The sequence below is a fragment of the Chroicocephalus ridibundus genome, chromosome 1 (genome assembly GCF_963924245.1).
Source record: "Chroicocephalus ridibundus chromosome 1, bChrRid1.1, whole genome shotgun sequence".
NCBI classification, from domain to species: Eukaryota; Metazoa; Chordata; class Aves; order Charadriiformes; family Laridae; genus Chroicocephalus; species Chroicocephalus ridibundus.
Genome location: NC_086284.1, coordinates 31866914 through 31889347, shown reverse-complemented (window position 1 = coordinate 31889347; position 22434 = coordinate 31866914). Strand labels below are relative to the sequence as shown.

Below are 22434 nucleotides of genomic sequence, written 5' to 3'. Positions count from 1 at the left end.
GGGACTTGAACTGGCCAATGGCGGGCGGGCGCGCCGTGCCGGCTGGTGGGCGGGGCAACCGGCGGGGCCTGAGGCGGCGGCAAGATGGCGGCCGCTCCTCAGGCCGCCGGTAGAGGGCGCGGGGCGACCGGGGATGGGGCAGGCGCCGGCTCGCCCAGCGGCTGCGGGCGGGGAGCAGCGATTGCGGCCTGGTCTGCCCGTGGCAGAGAGGGAGGGGAAGGGGCTGCGCCATGGACCGGTTCGCCTGGACCAGTGGGTTGCTGGAGCTCGGGGAGACGCTGGTGGTCCAGCAGCGCGGCGTGCGGCTCTGCGACGGGGAGGAGAAGGTGACGGGAGAGGCTCTGCGCGGGGCCTGGCGGCGCGGCGGAGGCCGGGGCAGGGGGGAAAGGGCACGGCCGTGGGCCCCAGCCAACGGGGGCGGGAGGGGACGTGACTGTGGGTGGTATCGGGCGAGAGGGGGCCTGGGCTGCCGGTCGGAGATGCGGAGGTTTCGCTCCGGGGCCTGGCAGGGTTGGGCTCTGTGAGAAGGATCGTTCGGGAGAAAATCCAGGCTTTGTGGGACCGAGGAAGGCCTTGGATGGTGTGTGCCCCGTGGAGGGAGGGTTGGCATCCCCACAGGGCGCCTGTAGCTGGTGTCACTGCCATGAAACTTAATGTCCGGTGCTTGGGCCGTCACTGTCTTTCTCTGTCGGGGCCAACCTCACCCCCGTGGTGAGGTTGTCTGCTTTGAGCAAGCTGTCTGCTTTGGCTTGGATGCCATGTACAGGGTGTGGCATACAATTCACAGCCATCATCCTGCTAGCCGTAAAATGCGCTTTAGCTCTGGCCATGGAGTGTGCCCTCTTGCCCTCTGCTCTCATCTGAGCGTGCTCAGTTATTGTTTTGTATCACGCCTAGAGTAACTCGATCTCTCCTCATTTTTCCTCACCAGAATAGGTGCATACTATCATAAAAAACTGTAAAAAACCATGCCCCCAGTTTTACAAGTAGGATGCAATTTGCTAACACAGATTTTTCCAAATACTGATGTCTGTCTGATAAAAAACTTTTCAACAATAAAATGGATACAAGCAATACTCCTATGTGATAGGCCAGAAGATTTCAGACTGTGCGTACCATCTTATTAGGCTGCTTTGCTTTTTTGCATAACTTGTACTTTCTTTGTCAGCAAATAGCGTTCGAAAGCCAACAGCCCTGTTTAAAATATGATACTTAGGAATGTTTATATATCTTGCACAGCATATGGAGGGAGGATCCTTCAGGATTTCCTGGGGGTAGGTTTATACAGTTGAAAAAGGAAGTTTGTGTATATCCATCTAATCGTTTTATACTAATTTTCTCCATTGTAATTCATTTATTGTGCTTTCTGAAAAAGGAGAGTGTTATCAAAATAGTGGCTTGTTGAATCCGATTACTATGTTGTGGTAATGTGTAATGTTTCCAAGATAAGTATTTATGCAAACTTACTGGTTAAATTGGTTGTTGATCTGCTTTATTTTCTATTTTATTTTATAGGTGAAATTTGATAGCGGAGTACTACTCCTTAGCACACACAGACTAATCTGGAGGGATCAGAAGAATCATGTAAGTCCCACTTTTGTCTCTTTTAGGTCATTCAATTGTCAATTCCATAATAAACATCAGGTAGCTTGCAATGAAAAGACTGTACATGGAGAGGAGATTTTTCTTTCCTTTGTGTGTGTTTTGTTTTACAAGTATAGTCCATTTTTTGTCTCACAGTGGAAAGAAAATTAGGTACAGGAATGTTTTTTCACCCAATTCTTCTTTAATAAAAGAATCGTGCAGAGATGAGGAGGGATGGGAATGAATCATATAAATTTTCCTTTTCTACAGCACAAAATAGAGGAGAAAAGAGCCTGATATCATGCAATAAAAAACATTGGTTTTGAGACTGAAATTGAATGTGTCAGGCAAGTCATGTGAACTCCTCTCCCATGCACCTTGTCTAGCAAGACCTTTTCTTCCTCATTGTTTTCAAGTCCAAGTTTCCGTGTCCTTTCCTCCCACCACATAGTCCCAGACCATGATTTGATAATTTTGTATGGGTTTTACCTTCCCAACTGGCTCTTCCGCTGGTGAACCATCCATTAATTGAACCAGAACATTTGTCTGTATTGATACGGAGAATTAACTCAGAGGTTAAGTGGCAGCGGCAGATCTACACTGTAATACTGCTGCTGAATGCTTTGTATGATCAAGTCACAGCCTGAGACTGCAGGCTAGAAATGGGAAAGAAAGACTACAAACACATATAAAGTTCTAAGCATAGTCTGTGACAGTGTGCACCATTTTGCAGCTGCAATTGAAGGAGAAGTCCTCCTCAGAACCAGGTTGGATTATGCTTGTTTTGGACACAATCTTTTAGAAATTTATCCCTGGAAGCCAAAGTTTACACAGAGCATGTTCGGTTGACAGCTTTTCAAAGGCTTATTATATTCCAGTGGACTAGTTTTGCGCAAGCATAGCTGAAGCATTTCTCACACCCAAAGGCCATTCCCTACCAAATACCACGTTCCTGCTCCAAAGCAGGGAGCTACTAAGAGCCTTCTAAAGGTAAGGTTACCAAGGATGTTCTTTATTTGGCAAAGCAATATATTTTTTCTTTAGGGATAGTCTGCAGGAAGAGCAGAACTATTTTTAGTACAAATTTTTCAAAATGTTTTGAGAGCTGGTCCCCAGGGTGGGGTTACTGTTAAACAAGACAGGGGTTGATGGTCCAGACCATGAGCTATTCTGTATAAATTAACTTTTTTTTGGCACAGTCGGTGTGAGATAATTTATCTGTGCTAAACTGTCTGTGTAAATTGCTGCTTCTTTCTTCATTAGCATCTCTTCTTGACAGGTGGGCGTGTACTGCAATGTGCACTGCTTCTAATATTCTTACTTTGACTTTTTACTTGCTTGGAGTAACATTGCACATTATGGCTTCAGCAAGTCTAACAACTGTCCATAGCCCCATTCTCTCCTTCCCAACGAAAGGATGACATTTGTTTCTTCTCCTTGCTTCTCCCCCTGCTCCTAGGCCACATGATTCCTTGTACTCTTTTAGAAGAGTACAAGAGGTCATTGAATTTGTTAAATCGTCAGAGAGGAAACTTGGACAATAAAAAAGTAGTTTTCTTTTAACAAATTAATTTTACTCAGCAAAGGTTCTGACAAGCTCTAGGCTCAATTAAGAGAAGGGGCAAAAACGTGGCCAGGAGATAAGCAAAAATTACCCAGTTCTGGTCTAATATAGACCAGTTCTGCTTCAGCAGAGCCAGGTTTGTTTTTTTATGTTAAATCTATGGTACACAAATAACTTTGTTGATGTGGTAAATGAAGCTGATTATTTCTCAAGCTCTTGGGATGGAAGCATGGGGAACACAGTGCCCTTTTATTTTCGTGGTAAGTTGTTGGCCAAGCTCAGCCTTAGAAACCTTAGCTAGCTTACGCAGAATGGAGTTGTAGACGGTCCCCTTTTACAGTGTCAGAAAACTTTAGTAATAAATGATGCACTTGTTAGGTTAACATAGCAAACATTTTTACAAAAAGAGACAGTTGTGTTTTATAGCTGCTGTTGTTACATACCATCTCAGTTGAACCGTGTACAAAATACGGTTATTTCCAAAGCAAAAAATATGTAATTCGTTTAGAGTTTGTTACATAGCTAGATTTGTATAACATTTCAAATCATAAAATGTGAATGTGAGACATCAGAAAAAATATCCAAATAAACTTTGGTTTCATATACCCACAGCATTTTTAATGCATCTCTCTTTTTGTGTCACTTCCTCTTGCTTCTCTCACCAGAAAGGGCTGATTCAAAGTCCTTGGGCTTACAACAACTTCATAACTCTTTAGCTGTGAACTAAATGAATCAATCATTTTGACAATGTACATACTATATGTAATGGGGCTCTTCTGTAATTTTCGAAAACTTTTTTAACAGAAGCATTGTTTTGCCTGTATTTTAAGTGTTAAGACCTATGTTGGTGTTTTACAAACAGTAACAGTTCTATACATCAACTGTAAAATCTGTGGCCACTGAAGGCTCTAAAGAGCTCGCATTAAGAATTTTTAGAACAGGAAGTACAACCCATGTTTTTTCACCAATGAGAAATTCACACATTAGTCGGAGTTCCTGCATGTATACTTCCCTAATCTCTAATTTAGTGAGTATTTAATCATTTAATGCAAAGAGGAACAATTTTGGTAGTAGGGATTGAGAGGGCCCTGTAACAGTGTTCGCTGTAGCCCGGCGTTAGGCACACCCTCGTGGCAGGTGGAAGAGGGAGGTTTAAAGAGGGACTGTGACCTGTGTTTCCTGTATTCTGGGTGACTGTGTGAATCACCAAGAGGATGTTCACCAAAACAGGACCAGGCACCTAATTAGATGCTGTGAATTGCATCTTGAGCAATTTCTGTCTCAAATGCATATAGGAAGTTTAGCCTGGGTAGGTTAGTCTCCCACAGATGGATGCAGTTTTGTTTCTTGCTCTGTTTTGTTTTTTCTAAAGCACAGTCCAGTAGATGTGTGTTGAGATGCATTAACTGCTGGATTAAGTCCATGGGTGTGGGATAGATGGAGAAGTTCCTATTTGGTGTTTCACCACTCAAAGGATAGTCTAGTTTTTCAGGTGTTCAACACGTAAAAGACTGGTGCTTTTGGATATTGTTTTAGCTCCCAAAGTAACATTAATGCAAAAAAATTAAGAACCTGTGAACATTGTGTACCTACAGGGTTAAGCTGCAGTAGTGTGGAAATTTTAGTCTTTAAATTTTGAATTTAAATACTAAAGATTTGCTAAATTCCAGAGTCCTCCTATGAATCAGGTGTCAATGTATTGACATTTAAGTTTGTTTTTTTATTACCTAGAATGCAGCTTCAAGTTTGTATTAAATTTTCTATTTATATTTCTCTTTAATATATTGTTTCAATTGTTACCATCATATTTGTACGGAGTGCCTCAGGCAGCACCAGTAGAAATCCGTACTGTTTGTGAAATGGGGAAAAAGAACACTTGGTTTTAGAGAATGAATAGTCAGGATATGGCTTTAATTTCAGTTGGGTTTGTGTTGCTTATTCCAGGAGTGCTGCATTGCTTTACCTCTGTCTCAGATTGTCTTTATTGAAGAGCAAGCAGCTGGGATAGGAAAAAGGTAAGGTGATAGTCATCGTCTTTTTCAGATGGATACTTTGCACATGCGTATTATGTGATGTACCAAAGATTATATATTAATTCATGGTGGGTTCCATTTGCAATCCAAGTTTCCAGACTGACAGCCTCAAGGACCTGCTTTCCTCGCTTGAGATCAAACGTGTAAGAGTCATGACAAAGCACTGTTTGATATGATTTGTAAAATAACTGTCTTCTTATCACTAAACAAGTATGTGTTCTAGCTTGCCATTTTCATTTGCTTAGTCATAAATTTTTCTAGGTCTAAATTTGCAAGCTAATTTTAGTCTTTTGTGCCACAGAACTGGTTGGGGATAGAAACTCTGCCAGATCCCATATTATATACCTTTTCGTGACCATATGACTGATTTTGAGCATGGAAATGCTAGTGATGGTTAAAAGGAGTTCAGGTGTTTCCACTCACTTGAATAATGAATTCAGAATGGTATGTGTATAAAGAAGTTTCACAAGAAAAAGAGAAAAAACTATTAACTGGAGAAATATATATGTAGTTGACATCTGCTTGCAGCCTTCAGTCAGATGGGTAAGGAAATATGCTGGGGGTATCCAGAAAAAATCAGGTAATTCACCAATGCTGGAGAAGTCAAGTAAGTAAAGACCCATTAAAAAAGTGTCAGTAAAATGAAACGGGAACGGCGGACTTGTAGTCATGCTGTGGTAGCAGTCTGTTATGTTCCTAAAATAATGCTATCTCAAGGTTTGTTTTGGTGGTAGGTGTCATTTTCAACTGTTATTTCCATGCATGTTACCTTTGAATGTTGGTTTTGGATAAATTCACATACAGTGTTCCTAAGTGACATATACAAGTGGGATAGATTAAACATAATATTGAGACCTTTTGTTTTCCTGTGACAAACATAGTGTATTTTGGCAATAGGCTGCTTTGGCTGCTTTGGCAGCAAGTCAAAAGCCAAATCGAATGACTACTCGATAATTGGTTTTTATCTTAACTAAAAGATTTTTCAGAAATTCCTGCTTGAAATGTTAAAATTTGTTATGTTTATTTCTTAAGAATTGCTGGTGTATACATTTTAAATTTGTGAGATGTAGTGGTTTTAGAGGTTATAGTAGTTTTTATGCAAGATCTAGAATATTGAGTCAAAATACTTAAATGTTGATGCACAAATGTAAAGCATTATTTGACACACTTTAACTCTTATGTGAGATAAAGTTAATAGAGTCTTTGATTAAATGGCTAACTTTGACCAAGAAATAATTTTTTTAGATATTACAGAAAGCTGCCTCTTTTTCCTTTAACTTTTTTTTAGTGCCAAAATAGTAGTTCATCTTCATCCTGCTTCTTCAAACAAAGAGCCTGGTCCATTCCAAAGCAGCAAATATTCCTACATCAAACTTTCTTTCAAAGAACATGGGCAGATTGAGGTAAGTTTTGTACCATGCAAGCTCAGCACATCAGATTTTTGGACACGCTTTTCTCCTCTTGCTGCATTAGTGATAGTTTTCCATGATCTTTCCATGTTTACTTTTGAGGTGGAGCTTTTTCAATACATCCTTTTTGAAGACAAACACTGTGAGCCTTCAGGGTTCCATACTTTGGTTAAATAATGCAAATAGAGTTCCAAAAATGTCAAGAGGCTTTGTTCTTATTTTAGTAGATTTAATATAATCTTATACTTTCTTTTTTAATCTTTTAAATTGAACACAGGATTAAGTCTTTGAAATCTGTTAAATGTTTAACAGAGTAAAGGTTGTTTCTTTGTAGCTAACCCTCTACTAAACAGGAATCAAGCAGCTTCTTCCTAAGCATCTCTCTAATTTTATTGCTGAACACTTTTTGTTGCCTCAGAGCTTTGTTTCAGTTTATGTTTTATAAATCTTTATTGTTTTTACCTATACCAAATTTCAGAGGCCTTGAGTATTCTAAAAAACCGTAATATATTTTTAAAAGAAGGCTTAAAAACAAAGAAATTGCACTCTGTAAAGAAATCGCACAGTCTAAGATCCTCCCTTGAACAGACTGAGAACTCTTAACTTTGAACAATGAAAAAAGCCACACCTGTTCACTGCAGCAAATCAGATTTTCAACTTGAATTAGTTATAAATGTCTTATAAATGCATTTGCTTGATGAGACTCACTTTCATTTCTTTGTGAGCAGTTTTCAGCTCAGAATGAGTGTAGATTTATCCCTAGTTATACCTGTATAGGTGTTTTGCCTAGTTGTAACCTTTATTATTTTAATGTTAATGTTCGTGTCTGAAAATCAGACTTACTGTGCTTACTGGTTTCCTAGCCTGTCAGTTACACTCCAGATCTTTTTTTATAACTTCAGAATGCTTTCCTGTGAACTCTGAACAACCATAAGAATGGAATAGATTTTCTTTCTGGATTTTGGTCAGTGCGGTATACTAATTAACTAATGCCACCTTTTGGTATTAGTAATAAACAAATACATGTAACTGATCTGTGTGGTTGAATTGTTCTGTGACATTGTTGAATTAACAGACCAATAGTAATTGGATTGTTCAACTTTCCTTCCTTTTAAAAGCATGCCTTTGAGCAAACCTTGAAATTTTTAACTTTAGCATGTTTTGGAACATTTTGAATATCTGGCACTCTTTACTGTTTGCAGTTCTATAGACGATTATCAGAAGAAATGACACAAAGGAGATGGGAGACCATGCCTACTGGTCAGACCATCCAAGTTAACAAGGATCCACAGGTATGTGTAGAGCTTCTGAGCAGAATCTGTATGTCATCTCTTGTTTCCACTTCTTGCTGCCCCCATATCCTGCATCTGGCATGCCTCTCTAACCAACACGGTGGGCATGTGTGGGAATTCAGCTTTACTTTGCCTATTTCTTCACTGGCGTAAATTAGTTTCTCCTTTGCAGTTTTCACCTGATATAGAGCACTGTAGCCTCTCTTCCTTGAGTGTGTTTAGACTTGAATAGTTGATAATGAGTTTTTTAAATACAGTCAGACAGCCCCCCCCCCCGCACACATACACACTTATGCAAATATTATGTATATATTTGCATGTAATTTTATTGAACATGAGAGATCTAATGAAGCTGAAAGACTTTTGGTCTTAATTATAACTTCTGTTTTATTTTTGGTGGCTGGAAGTCAAATACGTACTTTTATATAACTCTTTGGAACATGGAACTTTTATATAACTTTGGAACTTATATATGCTCGATTTAAATGTTTATTCTAAACGGACAGATGTTACAGAGAATCTCTGTCATATGTTTTTAGATTGTCTTCTTTAGCTGTCTGCATACTTCTAGGTTATAAACTCTCATAAACATGTAGATGTTCATTCTTTATACGAATATGTTGAATCATAGAATCAGAGAATGGTTTGGGTTGGAAGGGACCTTAAAGATCATCTAGGTCCCAACCCCCTGCCATGGGCAGGGACACCTCCCACTAGACCAGGCTGCTCAAAGCCCCATCCAGCCTGGCCTTAAACACCTCCAGGGATGGGGCATCCACAGCTTCTCTGGGCAACCTGTTTGAGTGTCTCACCACCCTCACAGTAAAGAATTTCTTCCTAAAATCTAACCTGAATCTCCCCTCTTTCAGTTTAAAACTGTTACCCCATGTCCTATCACTACACTCCCTGATGATGAGTCCCTCCCCATCTTTCCCGTAGGCCCCCTTTAGGTACTGAAAGGCTGCTGTAAGGTCTCCCTGGAGCCTTCTCTTCTCCAGGCTGAACAATCCCAGCTCTCTCAGCCTGTCTTCATAGGCGAGGTGCACCAGCCCTCTAATCATCTTCATGGCCCTCCGCTGGGCCTGTTCCAACAGGTCCATGTCCTTCTAATGTTGGGGGTCCCAGAGCTGGACACAGTATTCCAGGTGGGGTCTCATGAGAGCAGAGTAGAGGGACAGAATCACCTCCCTTGCCCTGCTGGCCACGCTTCTTATGATGCAGCCCAGGATGTGGTTGGCTTTCTGGGCTGCGGTGCACGTTGCCGGCTCATGTTTTGCTTCTCATTAACCAACACTCCCAAGTCCTTCTCCTCAGGCCTGCTCTCAGTCCATTCGCTGCCCAGCCTGTATTTGTGCCTGGGATTGCCTGACCCACATGAAGGACCTTGCACTTGGCCTCGTTGAACTTCATGACTTACTTCCGCACAGGCCCACCTCTCAAGCCTGTCCAGGTCCCTCTGGTTGGCATCCCCTCCCTCCAGCGTGTTGACTGCTACACACAGCTTGATGATGTCAAATATATGTCAAATATATGAATATATTAAACATATAGTACTATATGAATGAAACAGGGTGATTTGAAGATTGTTCAACATCAAATCACATATGTCCTCCGTTATAAATGTAGTACCTATAAATATAGTTGCATTTGGACTAATGGGGAAGCCTGTACCCTGCATCAGTAATCACTTAATGAAAATGCCTTACCTCCTGTTCTTATACTTAAGTCATAGCAAATCATTAACACCAGCGCTAAGCTTTGCAGTCAGAGATTTGAGGGCTGTCACTACTGCCATTTAGGTACCAGCCTTTCTAAAACATACTTGGCATCAAGTGAGAGGTTCACCATCACCTTGAGGTGATCATCTTTAGATACACTCACGCATTTCCACTGCTCTAGTATAGGTGTTCATAGACTGGATCAGGCTATTAAGCATCTTCATATTAATAGCTTCAACATAATAATCTTATTATCTGTCTAGTACAGCAAATTCATACATGCTTTACACTTAATGTTTATTTTCTTATGCTGGTTTAAAAAATACTTTCAAGAAATACATGAAATATTGTATGCATGATATCAGCTCTTTGGGGGAATGTTTCCTGTCTTCTAAATGTAAGGTTTTTCACAGTGAGGCGGATGAGAAAACTTAGCATTTCCTATTTTGATTCCTTTCATTATTTTCTTTTGCAGGCAGGAAGAATAAGGGCTGTAGGAATTGTGGGGATTGAAAGGAAATTAGAGGAAAAAAGAAAAGAGACTGACAAAAACATTTCCGAGGTAAATACTACTGAAGTTTCAAGGTCAACCACCTGTCTGAGCCATTTACATTCATTCACACTTTCTTGTAGGGGCAGCTGAGAGTATTTATTGGTTTTATTGAGAAGTCTGAATTGATTAAGAGTGCATAATTTATGGTTATTTGCTTTGTTTAACTGGCTTTTTAATATATATAAAGGTGCTTCATTAAAACCATTCCTTTCAAGAAAGTTGTTCTTTGAAACTAACAGTGTGTATTTATAATATTAACTTTGGTACAGTTAGAAATCTGAGTTCAGTGACTTTTCACCAGTAGAAGCAGAACACAAAGGCAGAAACTATTACAAGTTTGGGGTTTTTTTTCCTTCTGGTTTTTTTTTTTTTACAGCTAATTTTGTTTTCAATTGAAAATTTAATATATATATTAAGAAGAATGCGCTGATCCAAGTGTCTGCATATTACTGTGGCGAAGTTATGTTTTCATCTTATAAATATTCCATTTTTAAATGTTAGATTTAGGCTTGCAATTACAATAAAATGTTCTGCAGTCCAGGCATCAGCAAGATGTTCTGGGAGACCATCCTCTTCCCTAGAAACAGTACAGTAGTTGGATTGCAGATATCAATACTGATGGACAACAGAGGCAATGAATTTCTTCATATATACCTGGGAGCAATATCCTTAAAAATAGTCTGATTCTGTCTTGGTAGTAGAGATTTATACAGAGGTACTCATAAACTAAATGCAACAGATTTGTTCTTGTGGCAAAGCTTTACGGGATTCAGTGTGCCACAATAAAAAAGGCATTCACAGCTCTGATGCATAAGAAAATTATAGTACCTTGCAGGCCACATGCTGTTTCAGATACTGGTAGCATTAAACTTTTTCCTTTCTGCTTATAAGGAACGTAATGAATGAAATTCTGTGTGTAGTTCAAAAGGTATTGTGCTTACATGCATGTGTATATAGTTCAAAAGGTATTGTCTGGTTATTTTTTCCTTTAGTAGCTTTGTCAGAGAGTAAAAGAAATCCATTTATACGTGTTGTATGAACGGAGGAAAACCATGACTTGTAAAATCCTGCCTTCCTCCAGCTTTAAATGTTATAAATGACTTAATTTAAAAAATGGTGCCCTGGCTTCCAGGAAAAGGCTTCCTGCATCTGCTGTTCACTGCTGATAAGAATCCAGTTCTTTAGCCTTTTGTTTATCTGAGGAAGTTCCTGTTAGGTGTGTGCACATTCCCCTTTGTTTCCAGGCCTGCCCTCGGTGAGTCAGGCAGAGGAGGAGTTAGACACAGCATGCTGTTTATTTAGCTAAATCAAGGGTTCTTTTGACGAATGATGTTTTCATGCAGGTTATAGAGGTTCGAAATAAGCTGGGAAAAACCTTGTTAGAAAACTTTGTGTTGATGTCTCATACGAGTATAGTAGAAGGACTTTGATTTACACTAGAGATTTCGAAATCTATTGAAAATTACTGAATTTGGGAGATTAGGAAGTAAGAAGAAATGCTCCAAAGAGAAGCTTTTGTTCTGATAGTGGTAGATCATTGTTATACGATGGTATATTTTCTTTTTTCCCCTTGGATCTAGCTATATCACACTTAATTTTGGATACCTAATTTAGGTTCCAAGTGTTAAGAGGCTAGACTTTCTCCAGTCAGTGGAGAAGCACTGGCACCATTAGGAGAGATTCAGATGAAAAGCCTGGAGGTACCTCTTTCTCTTTGCATGTTGAATCTCAGACCAATAAGCTTCTAAGTGAGGTGCCCAAATGTAGATGGGAGCAATCGGGTCTTCCTGCGCAAATTCTACTAAAATGTGTCTTTCTACTGGGGGATTAGTCAGAATAAACTAGGAATCGCGAGGAAGCAATGGCTAGAAGCTGTAGGCAAGATGTATCTCTGGTCGTTTGACGTACTCTAACTGAAAAACCTTCTTTTCTTGTGGCTGGAGAGGTTGGGTGCTGCTGTCAGGCAAGCTTTAGCTGAAAAGGTTCAGGAATTTTTCTCACACCAGTTGTTCAAAAAAGGTTGTTTTGAAAAGGTTGACTGCCTGTGATTGCTGTCATGTGTTTGAGAGAAGCGGGTGAGAAGGCTGACTGTGTGTTGCTGAGGATGGGAGAAATGAGAGTTGCTTTTTAATGTAATTGCATTAATATAGTTGCTAACTCTTTTTTTTTTTTTTTTTTTACATTTTTTTTAAATGCTAGTTGTTTGCCATCACCAAAACTTCTGAATTTCAGTATGCCTTCAGCTTTTATTAAAGTATGTTTACTTAGGCCTAAAAATGCCCTTTGTGGGTTTTTGTAGAATTGTTGTTCTTAAGACCATAGCAGTTTACTAAGCTTAATAGACTTGATATAATTGTGGTTCTATGACTGGTATCCAGTTTATTACATATTTTTTGTGGAAACAAAATAAAAGGTTTCTTAGACTAGAAAAAAAAATGTTTTGTACAAATAATTTTTTCCCTTGCTCTAGCAGGTGTTTTGGTTTTTAGGTCCAACAACTAGAGTTTTCAGAGGATGCTTTTTATATAGTTTTTATCTTGATTTATTTAAATCTGATCATTTGTCTCATGGACCTTATTTAATTCATTTTTTAAACTGTTTTATATTTATTATGGTAGCATCACTATCATGTGATAGTTAAATGAAGATACGTTGCCACACGTTTTCTTCACTTAAGCATACCTGTGAAAGCATATACCCTCTTCCAGTCATTTGAAATGACTGTTTCTTACTAACTTAGTAACATCTATTGATTAAAGTAAAATTGTCTTGTCAGGAGGAGTACTTCTGTAGCTTTACAGCTGGTTTGCTGCTGGCCGGAAACAAATAGATCTCTTTGAGAGAGGGTTAACTGTTGGAAGAAAACCTACCATCGCCACCAAGAAACCTTTCCCCAGCTTTTAGGAGAGCATAATAAACTTGGACAGTTTAATCTTTTCTGGGTCTCAGTATCTCATTCTTTCTTCCTGTTATATGGACTTTATAAATCATATTGAACTAGTGTTCACATACTAGAAAAGTGTGTGATTGATTGATTCTTTTCTTCATTCTTTGTATAATTTTGATTTTAAGACCTGATATAAAACAGACATATCAACCATTTACATAAAATTTCCCACACTGTAACATACTAATCTAAAGGGATAGCAGCTCTTAAGAATTGTTTTGACAGGTGGACAAAGGCAGCTCACTGCATCCATGAAGCTGAATGCTGTAATTATACTGATCTGCAGTGTCTGCTTTTCATTTCAGGCTTTTGAGGATCTCAGCAAACTAATGGAGAAGGTATGGCACGTGTCACTTACTCAAGTAGGCTTATGCTTGTTTTCTCGGTTTTAAGCATGCTTTTTTTTCTGTTGAGCTGAAAGTTGACTTATCTCTGTGCCTTTCTTGATAGGCTAAGGAAATGGTGGAGCTATCCAAGTCAATAGCTAATAAGATTAAAGAAAAACAAGGTGACATCACTGAGGATGAGGTAAATGAATTTTGTTTTTAAAGTCAACCGAAATGTTCCTGTGCAAAGCCAAAAGCTATCGGCTTAATACATGTAACGTTAATAAAGAATACTCGATGGTTGGGCTTTTTTGTGTTTTAATTCTACATAAAGTAAAAGTGACTTACTTGTTTGGTGTTCGCTTTTCTTTTGACCCTTTCTTAAAAGCAAAGATTTTATTGCCTTGGTGTAAATTTTTGTATTTTTGACCTTTTGCTGGTCAAAAATAAATTGTAATAAGTCTCACCTTCTCTCTGCTAGTAATTGACTTTATTGATAGTAAACTGAACGGATTTATCACCAAAACTGTCTTACAGTAATAAAATCAAAGACTTTTAAAAACCAGAATCATTCACTAGCTGATGTAGTAATTTATTTATTTGTTTAGACTATTAGGTTCAAGTCCTATCTACTGAGTATGGGTATAGCTAATCCAGTTACTAGGGAAACATATGGATCTGGTACACATTACCACATGCAACTGGCGAAGCAACTAGCTGGAATACTGCAGACACCATTAGAGGTAAAGTACCTAATTTTGCACCAGCAGTTTCCATGTGTTGCTGAATTTTGATGTCAATGTCTTTTGCCTGTAGTACTGTGCCTCTTTTTAAAGTCTCAGATTTAGCAGCACAGCCGCCTCATATTTAGTGTTTATGGAAGGAATATATATCCTCTTTTTGAATAAGAAATTTTAAATATAAGTAAAAATTTTTCTTTGAGTAATGGCATCTCAACTTCTAATTCGCAAAATATCAGTGATGTTTAGAAAATCATACTAGCAGTCTTTCTGCTGTTAGAACAGCCCTGTATTCATCCCTGGCTGCAGAATATTACTTTTTTAAAGAAAGAATGAAACAACATTGACTTTGAAAATATAAGTAGTCAGTCTTTAAACTGCTTAAAAATTACATATTTTGCAAATATAGCACAGAGTCATTACATAGGTAGTAATTTATCTGAAGCTATTACAGAATTGCAGATTCTCACCAAAAAGTTAGATTTCATGTTGCAGCTTACAAGGCTGTGCATCTACTAAAAAGCGTACTTACTACGGTATTTTTGTGAAAGCTATGTGCTATCTACTATGATCAGAATGGAAAACTGAGCGTGTCTGAAGAGTAAAAACAGTAAATTGATTTTAAAGCAGAGAATAAATCACAGGAACAAGGAATTGCAATATATCAAATATATCAATCAAAGTAACTCACAGTCTTTGGATATAGTATCAGCGTTTTGCATTTTAAAATGATTAGAGAAAGATACAACAACTTACCTTTCATGCTAGAAATATGTGGTATTGCCTGGGTAGTTTTTTTCATTAAGGTCCATCATTTAGCTCTTCTGTTTTACCTGTTTCATCGGTCAAATGCAAGTTGAGATACTGTGTTTACTAGATTAATGCTATTTCTCTTACCAGTCTTGTGCTTAACACAGGAGCGAGGAGGGATCATGTCACTTACAGAAGTGTACTGTCTAGTAAATCGTGCACGAGGATTGGAGGTGAGAAATTGGTTTTATATAAATATTTTTATAAAATTTACTTCAATGATATAAGGTAATTAAAGAAAAAAGGAAAAAATGTTCTCTACCAGTTCCTCATTCTACCTAACAGCATGAAGTGACCAGCCTGTTATTAAAATTAGGGGGTTTACCTTTTTCCTTTCACCTTCTTCCATGTAATGTTTACGTATCCTCTATAAGTTGTGATAACGTATGCTGCTTTTTATAATACCATGTAAAAGGGTAATTCCATCCTGATCAGGAAAGAAAACTGAAAGGACAGAAAATACTAAAGAATGGTGAATGTTTTTTGTTTGTGTTTTGGTTTTTGGGGTGTTTTTGACAAAATACATCAATTCTTTCTGTAAACAGGGCAAGAAAGATTACTGTAGAACACATAGTAAGGGAACAAAAAGGAGCATAGAAGCCAAGAAAATAGACTGGACAATAGAAAGGAAGAAAACTAAAAACATTGCGTAGCCTGGTATATTTTATAGCTGTAGTTATTAAAACTGTTTGTTTTGGTGTTATGTTGTATCCTTGAAATACAAGCTGTGAATAAATATGTTTTACTATTTTAATAGTTGCTGTCACCAGAAGACTTAGTAAATGCTTGTAAGATGCTGGAGTCACTGAAACTGCCACTAAGGTAAAAGCTTTACAGATGTATTTATAAACCATGGCACTCGTAAGTCAAACCATGGTGCTTGGATGACTTAATATTTTACCTGCAGTGGATTTCTTTGGTTTTTTTAAACAAAGTCATTCTTTGCTTAAATTATGCTGCTGTGTGCACCAACATCAGCTCTACGTTAAAACATGAATTTTTAACTATGGTTCACTTTCCTAGGAAGACAACATTCTTTGTGCTTCCGATACAATTTTTTCAGACTGGGTAAAGTGTGTAGCTGAGACCAGGCATATTGCTGTGCTTTTTTCATTCTTTTCAGATTTTGAAGGTGCTTTTAATGTTAAGTTCATTTTATAGAGCTTTTTAATTTTTTTTTCCTTTTGTAATGTGACTATAGGTGTAGATGCATTAGAACTGTGGCCATAGGTGATGTGCACAGGGTTTTTAGTTATTTTGACCCTTTCTTTTTATTTTAGGCTTCGGATATTTGACAGTGGTGTGATGGTGATTGAACTCCAGTCTCATAATGAAGAGGAAATGGTAGCTTCTGCTTTAGAGACAGTAAGTGTACTTCACTTCCTTCAGTGTTCTGACCATGCTAGGGAAATTTAAACACATTAGGTATAAAAACTTGAGATACAGGATTTCCTTTTGAGGTTTTGAAATACAGAATATTCCATTTCCAAATCTTCTAGCAGTAATACTTAAATAGCACTTTTCATCTTCAAAGTGCTGTGCAGGCCATAGTCTTAGTCATTGCTTTCTCCTTAAGGAATAAATCACTTTTCCATCTCTTTTCAAACTTCATTAACCTTCAGCCTCCCTCCAAATCTTGTGCACTGTAGGATGAAATTCATGTCATGTATTAAGCATTTAACAGAAGTGGACTTCAGACACCGTACACAATGTGCTTGAAGGCAGTGAAAGTAGCTCTTAAATGTCGATATAGGCAGTTGTTTGGTTTGGGTTTATTTCATGAAATAGCACATTTTATGCGTAACATCTTGTGCTGAGTTTGCCGCTGTGAAGAGCACTCAGTTGGAGAGTAGTGTGTATAGAATCAGGAAGAAAAAATAGTGTCAGTTTCTCAGCGTGGTAAACCTTCGTGGTCTTGCTACCTCTGGACTGTTTAAAAAGTCCTGCTATCCCATTATTTGATGCATTTTCCTGTGTCTTTTTCAGTGGGATGTAATTTTTTGGTTTTCATAGAGTAGAGGCTGATTTAGTGTATACAAAGTTAAACATCAGAGTCAAAGAGGACTTTGACTTGAGCAGTCAAGAAAAAGTAGCGCTATCACAGAGAACTTTGCACTTGATCTATGGGGTAGACCGTTCAGTGCATTTTGCATGATTGTTTCCATATAGTTTTCTCTCACCAAAAAGATTTTTATATAATTGTACATAGCTGTCTAAAAGATCCCATCATAAATTATCAAAACTAAAATACTTAAATCTTTCAATATATATTAATCCTTTCAGTTTATTATATATACAGAAAAATATCTAGTCCATCTTGAGGGGTTTTTTTCTGATTATTTTGGGTTTCTGATTGATTTGTTGCCTTCAGTAAGAGTGCTTATCTCTTTGAAAGGAAAGGAAAAACATTTTCTTGATAACAAATGAGGTCAACTGCAAAAAACAACAGATGTTTGATTTATTAGTGAAGTGCCTTTTTTCTTTTATTTTCATAATATGAGACTTTGACTCCATAGAAAAAATACAAGGTAGAGGCTTTGAATGAAGAAGGCAAGCCCATAAGGGAAATGGAAGATGAGATCAGACTTGTGGCCAAAAGCACCCTGTACTTAACGTATAATGTCGAGTAACGTGAGACTTCTGAGAAAAAGTGAAGGAAGTAACAGTTTCAGACAGGAGAGAGATGTGGTTTTGAACAGCTGGTGAAGACAGGAAATGATAGGGAAGTCAAAGGAACCAAAAGTCACCCTTGATGAGAGTAGTGGTTTGGGAAGGAAAGATAATTAATCACCCATGTGCATATGAGATTGCATAGCTGACTTCCATTACTCAGATTTGATCACTTAGCTTCATAAAATCTCAAGTTAGGACTAACTTAATCTGAGTTTCTGTAAAAAGGATACTGCTGAGAATGCCGCAGAATAGACCCCTCCCCAATCAGTTATGTGGAAATCAGGAAATGGCAACTACATCTGGATTTAAAAGTTTGCTTGAATCTGAATCAATGGAGAAATGGAAGAATTATTAATTTGTAGGGTAATAAAACACGTTTTTATGGGAAATTCAGTGCAGTAATAAGCCCTGACTTCACATCTAGTATCTTGAACGTCCGCAGGTCCAACCTATGTGAAAACGTTTCATTTTAGCATGCATTTACCAGTGTGGTTGAGACAGCGAGAACGAAGTTTTGAGTCTCAAGACTGAACTTATCTTCTGTCTATTTTGAATGTGATGGTGGCTTTTTACTGATGCCACTAGTATGCCATAATCTAGGGTGGGGTATCAAGATTTTTGGATATACTGTGAGTAGTGGGGATATTTTAAATCAACTCAAATTCTCCACTTTCATCTGAGGTAACTTAAATTTGTAAATCAATGACATGTCTTGAACTGCAGCGTTTTATTTCCGTGCTCAGTCTTCACTGTTTGCAGAATCACTTGGTACAGTTGGGCTGTATGAATACCAATTGTGACCATAGACTGCAGTCTGTGAGCTATTTTAATTTTTCCACTTATTTTGTTCCAAGGCATTGTTTAAAAAAAAAACTGAAAGATTTTTTTTACAGATTTAACTTTTTTCTGCATTCCTCTTTTATACTTAGCAATTTTCCCAGGACACAGAAAAGGCATTTTTAAGGGGAAATACTCATAATTATTTGTACTTTTTAAAGAGACAAGCAAACTACTTGTCTTCGCAAGGGACTTGCTATCAATTTATCACATCACAAAACTAGACCTGATACAGTAGCTGAGAGAACTTTGTTTTCTTTTAATGCCATAGTTTGTTTATTTGTGTGTGGTCATGTTTTGTTGTGGTTTTTTTTTTTTTTTTACAGGTTTCTGAAAAGGGTTCTCTCACAGCTGACGAGTTTGCTAAGCTGGTGGGGATGTCTGTTCTCTTAGCCAAAGAAAGGTAAGTAGTTTATTAATACCTGTGTTTAATAATACCTTTGTTATCCGGTTGTCCTCAAGTAATACAGCACGTCTTCTTTTGCTTTCTCCAGGCTGCTTCTTGCTGAAAAGATGGGCCATCTTTGCAGAGATGATTCAGTGGAAGGCTTGAGATTCTACCCAAATTTATTTATGACACAAAGCTAATGTAGTTTGTGTACAATTTTTTACGTTAACAGCTAAACATGAAAGCAGAGGGCAGAACCCTTCCAACAACTGACTTTAGAATTTTTATTTTGTTAGTCAACTGCAACAGCAATGGACATTGCAATGCTTTACAGTTCTCAGGTATTTCAAGTGCTGAATCCTCTTACGTGGAACTGAAAGGAAACGGGAATCACGGAGTCAGAAGCATGTTAATTGTCTCAAGACGGCTAGCTCACATTTCAAGTTTTATTTGGTGTGCTCTGTAGTTTCTCATTTCAAGAGAAGTCAGATGAAGATTCCATACAAGTGAAAGTGAAGAGAATATCCCTGTAGCCTGTCATGAGGGTCGGCACCCAGAAGACAGGTTACTGCATACTCCAATTTCAGTTTGTTTATGTCTAGAGCAACAAAGCAGACAGATGTATCCGCAGTGATAAGAAAAGTGACTTTGGTGTGTACTGAGGTATGAGGAACAAATTAGTGCAGAATAACCCCTTCTCCCTGAAGTGATGAACAGTTTTCCAAGAGAGGATCTTGGGCTCCTTGTACTTTGAGACAGAAAGAACCTGCTGCAGGAGACATTAACATATATTTATGTGAATTTAGAAAACTTCATGTTTATTTCGTCATGTCTTATGCTAGTATCTCAGATAGAAGCATTGTTAGCACAGACTTCCTCCCTTCTCTTTCCTTGCCATCTTCCTTCCTGTCTCATTATGTTGCACTTTGGGTGCTCTTTCTCTGTCCTCTCTTTATGTAGCAGCGTGGAGTAGCCTGCTGTCACTCTACTAGACTCTGTGCTTTAATGTGCTTGGTTTTCATCTTGTATTTCCAATGAAAGATCATTTGTTCGTTTCATCAGCCTGCTACCTGTTTTGGAGAGATGGTTCATTTGCTTATATCTTGTGTGCAAAAATTAATGTGCTTTCAATATTGAAGGAAGGAAGAAGACCATCTCCCTGTGTTTAATAGTCATGAGGTATTGTATTGTTTGGTATTGCAGTGTTCACACTGAATGCAATTTGATAGTCTCAGCTTTCATAACTCCAGTGGAGTTGTTACATTACTCAAAGATCTGTTGTTGTGGTAATAATGGTAAGTGGATGTTTATGATCCACATCACTTAAATTTTTGGCATTTTGAAATGACCAGTTTTAATAAACAATGATATTAATTCAAGGTATGGGCAAGGACAACGTTCATGTAACTGCATTGTGGTTGTAATGGCCAAATTGACATCAGTAAAAAGAGGAGAAAAAGGCTTTTAAGAGCCTGAAAATATCTTCAGGACTATTTTGATGTTACCATAGCTTGGACAAGAGAGCCTGCCAATAACGAGTTCAATGAAGACATCCCTACAGTGATGATGCTTTTGGTTCTAGGATGCTCATTTAGATCCAGGAAATTGTGTCCTCTTACCCTCGTCACGATCAAACTTCTATGCAGTGCTTTCTTTAGGACAGTTTTTCTCTGTTTCATGAAGGTGCTAAAACTAATGCATTTGACGCAGCTGAAGGTTCCACATTGTTCTTACTATGTTAACTTGCTAGCATCATCTCTTCAGGAGCCTTATGGCTTGCTGCTTTTCTCCATCCTCCCCACAACCCACAGAAGAGATCTATGTGAGGTACGCCAAGCATCACACATCTAAGGAGGGACTGAAAAGAGAGACATTCAGAAGCAAGAAGCTGGTTTACGACAACTGTTTCTTTTGTCCCAAACCTGTCAAGGGAAAGACCAGTGGTTTGTGGGCTTGAACCTCTCCCCACAAGGGGGCATGTCTTCTGCAGAAACAACAAAATCAGAAAGGAAATGTTGAGCGTAAACTCCCAGCCTCGGTTGCTCCAATCCTGAGCATGTCATTATCTTAATTAAGCAATAACAATACAGTCTATTTAGAATGATGGTACCTTCTCGAGCTTTTCTTTCCCAAGATTTTTCCTTGTCTTTTTTTTTTTTCTACAGAGAAGAAATCTATAGGGTAAATTTTATAGCTGGTTTAGAATTTAAACATACACATGAGAAAATGACTACTAGAAAGTGATTAAAAGATTTTCTTAAATAGACTGTTCTGTTGGTTTTTTTCCTTCCTAAATGTTTTGGGCAGCTTTAAAATCTTTACACACCAAAATCTTTTGGTTCAGTGGGGCAGGTTTTTAAAGCGTATCATCTTTTTGCTGTCTTGTTTTGTACCTAAAAGGATACATGATTGTTTTGATCAAAAATTAAAAGGCAGAATTAAATGTAACTAGAATGTCCTAGTTCTGTTGCTGAGTAGCCCATGACCCATCCCAGCCAGAACTGCAAAACTACAGCTGCCTACACAAACACCAGTTTCGTGAGGGAGCCCGTCTGAGTCTGAGCCACAGATATATCCTGTGTGTCCTGTGCTAGTGTTGGAAAGGTGCTTGACACATTTGGAAAGGTCCTTGACACATTTGAATGTATTTACCCAGCTGAAAGATAACAGAAATGATGTATCTGATACCATACTGAGAGCCAGCTGTCAGGAGAACAAGCGGAGTGACATGTTTATGGGCATGTGGTATCGTGGTAGTCCATCACACTGTTCTAAACTGTCGTTGCCCGCTCCTGTTCCCATTGGTACTACCAGCAAAAAATCTATTGACTACATTGAAGCAGGATTGTTGGAGAGAGGAAAACGTAGGAATTGCCATTTTCACAGATCGTTCTAGTTTAGTACAGAAGGTGTCTGTATGAACCTTTCATGTTTTGATTATTCCTAGAATATTTGCCTCATGACATAAGGACATTATCTCATTTTGCCAGGGCTGCCCAATTACCCAGTCCTTTGAACAAAGGTTTGTAACAGAGGTGTGTTCAAAAAGTGCTTGGTTTTTTATGGAGCAGTCTTAAATGGTGATTATGCTTTTCATTTGAAAAGATGGGCCTTTTTATACTTCTGACAGGAAAAAAATGCTGCTAAGGAATCTGTACATCTTGTCCATTTCTCCTTTGCCTTTGTTTTCAGGAAAATTATATTCAGCCTATGGAAACATGGATCTAATCTGAACCGTATTTCTGAAGTGCAAGCATTTTTTTTCTCTGAAAGATAGATGTGTATCTTTAATAATCACTACTGGTTGCGTATTGATTAGCTAAATGCTTAGAAGTTCAGTTCTTCTATCAGGATGTTTGTCCAAAGGGCCCAACTGCGCTTCTTGTAAAATGAATGGAAGTATTGTAACCCATTTCATGGGGACGGTAGTGGGAGCCTGTTGGGGACGGTAGTGGGAGCCTGTTACTGACGGTAGAAATTCCTCCTTCCTCAAGCCTGGGTGGCTCATTTGCAACTGGACAGTTCTTTCAAAGTACACACTGAAGGGGCAGGAATGGCTG

At 38.3% G+C, this 22434-nt stretch overlaps 1 protein-coding gene across 1 annotated transcript; it reads left to right on the top strand.

Annotated features, from left to right (window-relative positions):
• The first annotated feature begins 143 nt into the window (after nucleotides 1–143).
• On the top strand, nucleotides 144–21136 carry VPS36 (vacuolar protein sorting 36 homolog). The gene is made up of 14 exons (XM_063333571.1): nucleotides 144–326; nucleotides 1516–1584; nucleotides 5093–5163; nucleotides 6470–6584; nucleotides 7793–7882; nucleotides 10076–10162; nucleotides 13406–13438; nucleotides 13551–13628; nucleotides 14035–14169; nucleotides 15084–15149; nucleotides 15734–15798; nucleotides 16257–16341; nucleotides 18813–18889; nucleotides 18981–21136. Exons 1-14 carry the CDS (start codon nucleotides 231–233, stop codon nucleotides 19072–19074), a joined length of 1161 nt encoding a protein of 386 aa, XP_063189641.1. The 5' UTR covers nucleotides 144–230; the 3' UTR covers nucleotides 19075–21136.
• Nucleotides 21137–22434: the final 1298 nt, after the last annotated feature.